Source organism: Cricetulus griseus, chromosome 5 (assembly GCF_003668045.3).
Source record: "Cricetulus griseus strain 17A/GY chromosome 5, alternate assembly CriGri-PICRH-1.0, whole genome shotgun sequence".
Lineage (NCBI taxonomy): Eukaryota > Metazoa > Chordata > Mammalia > Rodentia > Cricetidae > Cricetulus > Cricetulus griseus.
Genome location: NC_048598.1, coordinates 18,768,393 through 18,780,010, shown reverse-complemented (window position 1 = coordinate 18,780,010; position 11,618 = coordinate 18,768,393). Strand labels below are relative to the sequence as shown.

The following is an 11,618-nucleotide window of genomic DNA, read 5'->3' as shown; positions in this document are numbered from 1 at the left end:
TGGAGGCTATGAGGAGCAAGAAAAGAGGTGGTGTTGTCTAGAGGTGTGGAGGGTCTGACCTGCTTAGTACAGTTCCTAGGGACGTCATTTCCTGATTCGCTTAGCTCGCCTTGTCCTCATAGGAATCAGGTTTGTTTTGGAGACCCCTTGAGGGTGAGCATCTCCTTTATGGACGCTGCCCCTATCGACATCACAGCAGCCCGCAGAGCCTGGCAGCTCCCACATTAGAAGAATGAATGCTCACACCACAATGGTCTGGTAGCCAACAGAAGTTTGCGACAGAAGAGTGGTGCATTCTTCACCAGGGGAGGGTCGAGCTGGAGTGTAGGATGTGGCCAGAGAAAGGCTGGCTTTTCCACATGGTGGAAATGTCAATGCCAGATTGACAGTGCATCGCTTGAAAAGTCCTGTCTGGTATCTGAGAGTGTTTTCCAACATCTTCTGTGCCCGATCCATAGCCTGGATTTGAAGACATGAGTGTGGCCCAGGGTGGATCTGGGACATGACGACTTGCGGTCCACATTTGTGACAAGGACACTGTTAGCCCTAAGAGATGCATTTGCTGCTGACAGGGACACCGGGCAGAGTGTGAGTAGGCTCGACAGAAGTGGAGGTGGTGCGACCCAGGGGCCAGGGCGCTCAGGGTTGAGCTGTGTCTTGCTCTGGTGACTTCACTGCTTGTCAGAGTCACTCAGGTTCACAGACATGCACCGGCAATGCTTCACCTTCTGGATTTTCTTGATTCGGAAAGGAGGGTCGAGCCCAGGGCATTCGAGCTCCACGATGACTGAGGTGACACGCTGGGGTTTGCAGAAGGCGCAGGATTGGAAGGAGTCCTCCTCTTTCTTCACGTGCCGCGGGATGTAGAAGGAGTTGCACTGACCATAACAGAAGCGGTTGAGGATGGTGCGACTGCGACAGCCCTCCTCGCTCACGGTCTGCCGCAGCGGCTGCGTCTTGCACCAGTCACTCTTGAGGTACTTGCGCTCGGTGACCACGAGGGCCTCCTGGCTGGAGGCCAGCACCTCCTTGATCTGATGATGCCATCTCTCTGAGTTGTTGCTGCTGCCATCCTTGTACGGTGACGGGATGGCGCCGGCAGGCCGGTTCTTCCGGGTTTCAGCTACCTTTACCAGCACAGCCACCAGGAGCAAGGTCAGCGAGAGCTTCCAGAACATCCTGTCAAGAGAAAACAGTTGGTTGAGAAGGGTTATCTAGAGACCATCCATCTTTCCTCTTAGTGTTTATGGCTGGATGCCCAGAGGCATCAAAGTCTGACATGAGTAAACAGTACCACTGGAGGCAGCTGTGACTATGGACACACAGAACCCAATAGTAAGTACGTTGTAGCACTATAGGGGAAGGCCATGCTACGATTTGAATGGGAAGCATCCCTCATAGTTCACGTTGTTGGAACACTTAGGTCTCAGCTGTAATGCATCCCTGACAGAAGTGAGTCCCTGGGGAACAGCTGGCGCTGTTTCCTGTCTGCTCTTTCCTTCCTCACTGCTGAAGAGTCCTACTCACGTTCCTGTTACAATGCTTTCCGTTTAGAGGCAGGCAATACCCCTTCTTACACGGTAAGCCATACCCTTCCTCCCTTAGCAGATGGCTAAGTCAGGGACTTTGTCACAACAAGGAGAAAAATATGGATATAATAGTAAGTTGAATGATTTCAGAAAAATTAAAGCCAGTAGTGTTGGTGTAGCCCAAAGCCAATTTACATTAGTAGAAATAACTGCACCCAGCACTGACTCTACAGGTGTTCACAGTGTGGGTTAATGCTGGCTTATCTGCTCGACACTGGAGTCTCTTCACAGTTTGCATCTTGAAACAGCCTTAGGCTCTACAACGAAGTAAACTGAGGCCCTGAGGAGTTGAGTCCTTGGTCCCAGATTGCATTTTTCAATTCTAAGCTCATGGGGTCATTTAATATTAGAGTAATTGCAGTTTATTGGTTCCCAAGGTATATCAGAAGGTTTTCTGTTTCCTTTCATATGTAAATGAAATTATAATCAGAGTTGCATTAAATAGGTACGGCTGCTTTCTCAATTTCATGGATGGGGAAACAGGCTTGGAAAGGCTGTGCAACTTGCCAAAATCTCTAAGCCTGTATATGAAGTACTTGAATCTAGGCATCCCAGCTCTGTAATCTAGGCTTCCATGAATATAGCTATCTCTTTTGTAAAGTTTTGTTGAAAGGCCAGTGCTAAATCACAGTGTGTAGATCACTGTTAGGAGTCCAGGTCTAAGTGAAAAGTGGCTTTGTATATCATCCCCAAAATGACTCCTTCTGTCGTCAAGTATTTCTGGAGAACTGATCCTAGTGTAAACACTATCAGAAGCTTTATCAATACGTGTATTTATTTTCCTGTCACAGTTGTGCAGCTAAACATTCCCCAGGTTCCATGTGAGTTCTCCAGAGTTTGCACGTGGCAGATCCTTTAAGAGGGGAAACCTGGTAGGAAGCCTGTAAGTCATTGTGGATATACCCTTGAAATAGAGTGTGGGACCAGTGTCCCCTCCTCCTCCTCTTCTCCTCTCTCTCTCTCTCTCTCTCTCTCTCTCTCTCTCTCTCTCTCTCTTTCCTTCCCTCCTTCCCTCCCCTCTCTCTCATAGTCTTCTCCTGCACCTTCTCCAGGGTGGCACTTCTAGGAAAGTCACATGATTTTCTCAGAAATTAATCTAAGATGCAAGACTATGTTTACTCTCTCTCTCTCTTCTCTCTCTCTCTCTCTCTCTCTCTCTCTCTCATTAATTTATTTCTTTTACATCCTGACTGTAGTTTCTCCTCCCTCCTCTCTTCCCAGTGTTGCCCTCTTCCCCTCTGCATTCTCCATCCTATTCACGTCTATTCAGAAACTGGCAGGCCTCCCAAGGATGTCAACAAAACATGGCATATCAAATTACAGTAAGACTAAGCACCTCACCTTGTATTAAGGCTGGGCAAAGCAACCCAGTATGAGAAATAGGGTCCCAAAAGCCAGCAAAAGAGTCAGAGATAGCCCCTGCTACTACTGTTGGGAGTCCCACAAGAAGACCAAGCTACATAACTGCCAGATATATGCAGAGGGCCTAGATTGCTCCCGAGCAGCATCAGAACCCCAGAGGACCCCCCATCCAGATCAGAAGCCATGCACATACATAGGCAGAACTTCAGCCTAAACTTGGGCATCAACCCCCTGCTAGACCAGAGACCATCCAGAATATCAAAAGTCCAGCCGCTAGTGGGGACAAAGATGCTAGACTCATCCACAGGCCAGGGGATCCAGAAGACCAGAAAGGAAACAGAAACTAAGGAAGAAAACACCCACCTAACAAAGACAAATCCAGAAATTGGCATCTAGACCTAGAAACCAAATCCAGATGTCTAAACATAAGTGTAAGAACACAAACAACAACCAGGGTAATATGGCACCACCAGGACCCAGCCACCCCACTCCAGCTAGATGCCTTCTCTCTTTTATTTCTGGACTGCAATAGCGTGAGCAGCTCGCTCTGTCATTCACCCCTCCCTTGATCTGGCACTTCTCCATGGACTAAAACCATCTATGGACTAAAACCTTCAAAACTGTGAGCCAAAACACACCCTTCATCTTTCTCAGTTATCTCCAGTATTTTGTGTCAGTAAAGGAAAGCTGACTAACGAGGAAACCCATGGTCACAGAGGATATGAAGGTATGAGGAAAATGTACCTATTGTGCTTGGAGAAGGAATGATAAGAGTCAAGGTAATTTGGTGTCTGGGGCAGACAAGTCTCTCAACATCTGGAAAGCATGGGCTGAGGAAATGGCTTAGTGGGGTAGGTGCTTCCTGTGACAGCATGAAGACTCGAGTTTAGATCTCCAGAAACCTAGTAAAGGAAAGCCTGGCATGGAGGCACACACCTGTGATTCCAGACTAGAAGGCAGAGACTGGGGAGCCAGGGCTTCCTGGCTAGCCAACCTAGCTAATCATTGAGTCCTAGGTTCATTGAGATATAAAGAAAAATTAAAAAAGAATTTGTTCTGGTGATGTTGCTACCAGAAACACTGGCTAACGTTAGAGAATGTGAGTGACGTTGACCAACAGGAAGAAACATTGAAGAACTGAGAGACAGGGAAAGGATTTTTTGTTTCCTGTTATAAAAACATTTGTACACCACAATTATTAAAATTTTAAGTCCAAGTTTCTTTTAAGGGCTTTTCTCACGCCTCCTTGGTTCCACACATGACGTGTCACATGAAAATGGCCACACTTCTAGCAGACCCATGGCAAGAGTTGAGACTTGGATTTGCTCAGCATATTGTATCTGTGGAGTGATTTGTGATCTCCATAGCCTCTTAAAAGGAGAGTCTCTTGGTTCTATTTTAATAATTTCCAAAACTATTAACATGCTAAGTAAACAAAACCAAAAATTTTCAAGTCTCAGCCAGGAAAGATTTATGGCCAGCCTGGTCCTCTGCTCCTAGCTCCGACATCAGTTTATCCTGGACTCTTAGTAGGCTCAAACAGCATGCTTTCTCCTTCAGCAGCTTCTTACTGTTGTCAGGGAGAAGAGAGCTAAAACATGCCCAGATCGATTCGGGGCAGAAACTCTTCGTGTGAACAATGTTCAATGTGGTGATTGGTAACAGGCTTTCTCTGAGCACTTTAAAAGGGCACGCAAACATCTGGCATCCATCCCTGGAAGCTGTGTCTCCCAAGAACTGAGGAAGGAAAGCAAACTTCCAATTTTTAGGAAAGGGAAAGATACTGATAAAATCTCGGCAACTGGGGCCAAGTCTGGCTTTTCTCTCCATCTCCATCCTCTCTCTCTCTCTCTCTCTCTCTCTCTCTCTCTCTCTCTCTCTCTCTCTCTCTCTCTCTCTCTCTGTGTGTGTGTGTGTGTGGTGTGTGTGTGTGTGTGTGTGTGTGTGTGTGTGTGTGTGTGATATCTAATTTCTCCTAAGAAGTTGGCCAAGGACCTGGCATCTCAGTGCCAGAACAGGTAAGCTAGTTGCTTACTTGTTTAGCTACAATGGCTACTGGGAGGTGTCCTTATTACTTCAGGGGCAGTTGAACCAGCTACTGCCACTGACACCTTCTCTGCTCGCCCTTGCAATCTGGTAAGAGTCATATTGGAGAGAAGGTGCACATCTCTGCCTTCGGTTTATCATCTATCCCACACACATGTCATGGGGCCAATCTGGACCTGCATTTAGCGTTCAGTGCTGCCTGAACCCCCGTTCTGTTCAGAGCAATGGCTGGCATGTAACCACCTCTCAGGAATGCGGCTACGGCTGCCAGTAATGACAGCACGAGGATACTTCATTTAACTCTCACATCTTGTGTTTGGCTTGTATCAGAAGAAACTCATAAATAACTCCTGTTGGTTTTATTAACCATCTTTCTGGCCTGACAATGTTGTCAATTTGCAAAGTGTGCCAGGACTATAAATGCTGATGGCCCAAGCAGACCAGCTTGGCCAAAGTAGATTGTATAAAAAGAGAGCTCTAGTGGAAGTATTTCCCCTAAGTGAACGCCCTTGGGCCTGACCTTTGAAGCCAGAGAAGGCTACCCTCTAGGTAGCCAAAGGATAAAAAGTCCCTTCTATCAGCCCTTCATAGAAGGGTCGATGACATGAAACTTGTGATTTCTAGAAAAGGTCAGCAGTGCCGAGTCACTGGGTGTATGCAGATGAGCAATAGCCAAAGATGCAGTCAAACTGGGGACCTCACTCTCAGAGTGACCTTGCTGGATTTTAGACATCCTCCCAAGACTGAACTGGACTGAGTAGGAGTCGAGAATAGAATGGGGCCCGGATATTTTCTGTGTCCTAGGAATTCCAGAATGCCAGGGAAGGATGAAGGAAACTATTTGAGATAAACTTCTCCACTACCCAAATAGACAGACTCTAACCAAGCAAAACACTGCAAACCCAGACCCCCAACCATGTTAACCACCAGGGATTGTTGTTTATAGGTTTTCTACAGCCACAGCTTCAACAAGCAAAGGTACTTCATCTGTAATTTTGAGTCTTCTACTGGGAAGGTAATGTTTAGCTCCTTGTCTAACTCTCTCGAGGCACATTCAGATTTCCTTGGTCTCCAAGATCATCCTTTGCTTGGGGTTCCTTGTTTCTGAAACCACTTATCTCCACCCCACCCCCCGCCCCTGGCAACTGTAAACTGAGGTAAACTATGGTCCATGGGGCCAAACCAAACCTGAGGTTCTGTTTTGGAAATAAGCTTGTGTTGGAACATGGCCACACCCACTCATTTTTCTTTTCACTATGGCTGCATTTGTACTTTAAGGGCAGAATGAATAGTGAAGCCAGTAACTGTGTTGTTCACAAAGTCAAAGAATATTCATCATGTGGCCTTTTACAGAAAAGCCTCACAAATGTCTGCCTCAAACCCCACCTATCCAGTTTAGTTGTTGCCTTCTTCATGTTAGGTTCTTTGGTCACACAGTGGTCTTTCATAATTTCTAACTGTTCAATGTTTCATTGAGTGAGATAGAAAATGCAATAAATCTCATGTGTCAATCACCAAGATGGAAGCATTATTGACATTTCTCATCTTTATTTTAGAGTATCTATTTTGAAAAAATATAATATGAACATATAGAGAGTTATAGGTCCCTCCTGTAACTCCTCCTGAATGCCCTCACTAAGATGACCAGCATTCTGCCCTCAGGACACATTGTACCATTTACTGCTTATGTTTTTTGCCTGAGTATTTTTGAGAGGGTGTAATAATTCTTTACATAAATAATATCACCTTCTACTCTCCATTTCAGAATTGCATGCTTGGGATTTTACACCCGTGGATACTTGCAGACATCTGTTCATCCCTCTGCTATTAAAATGGATCATATCCATTCATCTTACTGAGTGACTGCAGGGCACTTTGGCTTATGCTCCGTAGTCTATAGTGCTACACTGAACACTTCAAACATGTGTTTATTTATGCCTGCTGGTTGCAGATTTTTCCAGGAGACAAGGGGCAAATGCTGGGTCACAGGCTGTGATCAGGTTGAACCAGACTAGCTTCCATAGGTTGCTTTCCAAGTGCTGATGTCAGCATTCTTTCCCTGGGGTAACATGTGGGTCCCTGCTGCTGCAATGTATATACGTGAAAACACTTGGTGCTGCCACACATAACATTCACCTATCTGGAAAAAAGGGAAAGGACATTTTAACTATTAATTGGAATGTCTCTGATTATAAGGTCACATCAAGATCAAATGCAGTGATGCTCTGACTACAAAGGAGTGATTGCAATTCATTTGAAGCCAGAAAAGTTGAAATATTGTGAGAGGCAAACTCAGAAGTCCTAACTGTAAATCTCTGAAGTGTCACAAAAAGACTCAGAAGCAGCTAACAATTTCAAAGCAGAAATATCAAAGCATCCCACATGATACAGGAGTTTGAAATCCAAATGGATGAATTTACTTTTCATTGTCTGGGTCAAACTGACCATTTCCTCTCAGGACCAATTCCTTTTCATCTGAAAAAAATGATATCATGCTTTTAAAATTGTTTTCAACCAAAGAAAATACAATTTGTGGTTATGTATTTTGATTTGTAGATATCAAAGGTAATAGGATAATCAAAGTTCCTAATCTCTGAGGGAAGTGCTGGCATATAGGCAATGCAACTCCAAGGCGATATGGCAAAAGACTATTATATTAAATAAGGGAATGGATGAGAGAGCTCTGTGGCAGCTGGGACATATACACAGAAGTGGCTTCTGTTCATCAGAATGGGAAGTATAATAGATTTCTGGACCTTGAACATGGCCCCCCTGTTGGCTTCCTCCAGATTTCCCTCGATCAAGTGGTGTTAATTATCACCCATGGACCATGATACTGTGAGGTGGAGAGTGGAGCTGACTGTGGTGATATCTTGCTTGTACAAATAAAGCCTGTCTGAAGGTCAGAGAATGGAGCTTGCCTTTAGCTAACCATAGAGTTCTGGAGGTCTGTACAGACAGACAGGAAGTGAGATAGCTGGGTAGAAACCTGATATAAGCAGGGAGAAACAGGAACTAGCTCTCTTGTCAGTTGAGACACTAAGGAGGTAAGGTGTGGAGATCGCTTGTTCTTTCTTCTCTCTGATCTCTCAGCATTTCCCTCTATATCAGACTCTGGGTTTTTATTACACAAACCAATTAAGAACTGAATTTACAGCTGACATCATGTCACTTTCCAAGAAGTACATATGAGTTTCATTTCAAAGGAAGAACAGTGGTAGTTTGTGAAGGGTTTTGTAGATAGTGCCACTCTTCTCCCAGCCACCAGACAGTCCCTGTTACTTCTTTTTAGATAAGGTGCCCAAGAAGCTGGCCACAGCACACTGACTGCATTCAGCAGTGACTTTCCCACCCTTCCAGGATGGTACTGTGTTCCTAGATTGCTTTTCCCTGGGCACATAGGAGAGATTTTCCAGGTACACATTCATTAAAAGTCATACTGGCCTGCCCAAGATGCTTTGAGAAGAGCAAAGCTTTTCTGCTCACTCTTTCTTCCATCCCCTTGATTTTGCTACATCACAGTTTTTAGGGGTGACAGTAGCTCTTGGGTCATCTTTGATAAAGCTAAACTCTGTTGCTTCCTCTGGAGTTCATGAGAGTCTACATCTACTTTCTCTATCCCCCCTTTATTTCTTTGCTTTCCTCAACAGGCTGAAGTTCCTCCATAGGACTTATTTTTAAAAAAATCCCATCTTGTTCCTCATCCATGCTTTTGACTTCAGCTGTCAGCCCTCTGCTCATGACTCTCAGTTACTATGCCCACCTGCCCACTAAACATTCCCCATATCTCCTGGAATCCTGGGTCCCTTATGTCCTGTGGCTCTTCAATCATTTCCTGTGCATCTGCTGCTCTCCTGACAGTTCAGATCTAGTGACCAACTCAGTGTTTTCCTTTAAGCCAGAAAACTGAGACTGCTCATTTACCACTTCAGAACTTATAGCCTTATTTGCCCTCTCTAGAAGAACCACGCTCTGTTCAAGCATTGGATTCTAAGTTCACCATGAACCTGCCACATACCATATTGTGGAAAGTTGGTTCAAGCCAATGAATTAGCCTCATCTCCTTTCAGTTAGTTGGTTTTGACATGGGTAGTGGTACACCTCTGGGAATTCTTTCCTAGATGAAATGAGACCTGCCAGGAGAAATTACTAGTGCTGATTTTTTTTTTAATGCAAGGATTTAATGCCTGTCTTAGTAACACCTGTCAACTTGACCCAGTATAGACTCACTTGAAAAGAAAGGCTTAATTGATTGCATTTATTTATCATGTTGGTTCGTGGTAATGTCCCTGAGGCATTTATTTATCAGGTTGACCATGGGCATGTCTGGGAGGCATTGCTCTCTTCTCTTCCTTCCTTCCTTCTGTCTTTCTTTTTTTTTTAAGATTTTATTTATTTATTATGTAGACAGCATGTCTGCCTGCATGCCAGAAGAGGGCACCAGATTTCATTAATATGGTGTGAGCCACCATATGATTGCTGGGAATTGAACTCAGGACCTCTGGAAGATCGGCCTGTGCTCTTAACTGCTGAGCTATCTCTCCAGATCCAAGGCGTTGTCTTGGTTGCTAATTGGTATAAAAGCCCCCAACTCCCTGTGGGAGTACTATTCCCTAAGCATAGACTATGGGCTGGGAATAAATGTCAAATAAACCCTTTCTTCCTCTTCATTGCTTTGGTAAAGTTACTTGTCACAGTACCAGAATGAAACAGAACAATGTCTCAGGCTGTGGAATCCCCTGCAAGGGTATGCAAGTAAGACAAAGTATCAGCCTTATGCATTACAGAGCACATTGAGAGTATTTCTGATTGGAATGATAGGCTCATGAATCCAGCCCGGTTTGGTTACTGCCTGCTGACCTCTGTGCATGATATTTGCAAGATCAGTCTTCAACTTTTAAATCATATCGGCTTGCTGGAAAGTTGAACCTATCTTCTCACACATGAAATCCATTGGCAACACTTTGCCACATCTCACGCCTAGATAGCCTTTTGATTTTGTCTCTCCCATGGCATCGCTTCACCTTCCACTTTGTATGTGAAACCCAGAAAACTACATGTTCAGCCCTATGCAAGGGTGCTTTCAACTTCTAAACATCTGTAAAGCTATTTCTCTCTACCATTTTTATTATTTTTCTGCCTGGTGTATTTCCTAGGGTCACTGTTAGTCATTGGGTGTCATTTGAGTATAATTTTTATTGTGAAATCATTCATGTTTCCTAAATAATCTTTGCTTCCTGTGTTCCTCACTTTTTTTAATTGATTAATTACAGCCAACAGATACCACAAGCCACTATAAGCACATCATCCATATAAATGAAAATATTTGGAATTCAAGGATATTTGATCATTGGCTATGGCAAATGGTTTGGAACATTTATTTATGTGTGAAGAAGGACTGACTGGGTAAATGGACTTTAGCTCTATTTAATCAGTGTAGTTTGCTTATTGGTTTTTGGAGACAGGGTCTCAGGTACATCAGGCTGGCCTCAGATACTGCTATGCTGTTCAGGTTGGCCTTACATTGCTGATCCTCTTGCCTCCTAAGTAAAAGGATTACAGGCATGTGAACCACACCCAGATAGATGCAGCTTTTTAAATAGTATTTTAACACCATAAATAGGAGATTGAAGCTGTGTCAGAGTTTTCAGTGGAAATCATGCTTGTCACAGAGCCCTCAGCTAGTGAGTTGTTAGTACATATGTAGCCATCAAACCTAAAAATACACTTTTGAAAATTCCTTCAAGCACTTGCCTGTGATTCAGGACTATTGTTTTGCAGCTTCTTTTCTCCTTACATTTTAGACTGCTGTCCATCCCTCCACATGAGACCCTTGATCTCATGTTCTTTACAGTTTCTCCTCTAAGGACTACTGCAATTCTACTCGCTACCCTATCTTTAAGCAGGCATATGGTCAGTTCCTACAGGTGCTCAGGATGGTGTATATTCATAGGGAGTTAAACAGCCACCAGTGTACAAACCCTCAAACTTCATTTGTTGCTTCTCTCCTAAGAGATTGGATAGGAGATGTGCCTACTTTGAAACAAACTCCCTTTGCTTCCTGCCCCTGTGAGTGTTCCCTTCTGTTTTTCGACATAAGAAAGGGATTGCTCCCATCCTGCCCCACTCATCCCATTGCTTGGTCTCCTCTTACCTTCTAGAAATCAGCAGCATCCAATCACAACGCACACCTAACAAAAACAGCTCCTCATATGAGGCACCCCTGTGAAGAGGCAGGCCACTGAAATGTACAATTCTAGGTTTAGCAACTAGTTATTAAGTTCATAGGGCATCTATGCTATTTTATCAATTACTGTTATCCACTAAAATCATTAATCCACAGGAAATTTTGAATATTTTAAGCTTTATGGCCACTGAATAAAAGGTAAAACCTATATGCTTACTTCCTTTCACGAAAAGGAATGACAGAATAAAAAGTAAAAGACTAACAGATATAAAAACTACTAGAAAGGCTGCAGTGAAATGTGAATTTAAGGAGAAACAATTACATAGCATTTTCTTTAAAGGGATATTTTGTACATACTTTAAAAAACATGTAATAATATATATGAAATACCTCTGGCATTTAGAGACCTTTAGAGATGGTAAGAAGGATTTTAG

The 11,618-nt window shown here is 43.8% G+C and overlaps 1 protein-coding gene across 1 annotated transcript; it reads right to left on the bottom strand.

Moving 5' to 3' along the window:
- Positions 1–671: 671 nt before the first annotated feature.
- On the bottom strand, positions 672–1,178 carry Grem2 (gremlin 2, DAN family BMP antagonist). The gene has a single exon (XM_035444987.1). It carries the CDS (start codon positions 1,176–1,178, stop codon positions 672–674), a length of 507 nt encoding a protein of 168 aa, XP_035300878.1.
- Between the last annotated feature and the right edge of the window lie 10,440 nt (positions 1,179–11,618).

Bases quoted from the DNA above. Each gene is read 5' to 3' on its own strand.
- Grem2 (XM_035444987.1), bottom strand. From the start codon at position 1,178: ATGTTCTGGAAGCTCTCGCTGACCTTGCTCCTGGTGGCTGTGCTGGTA.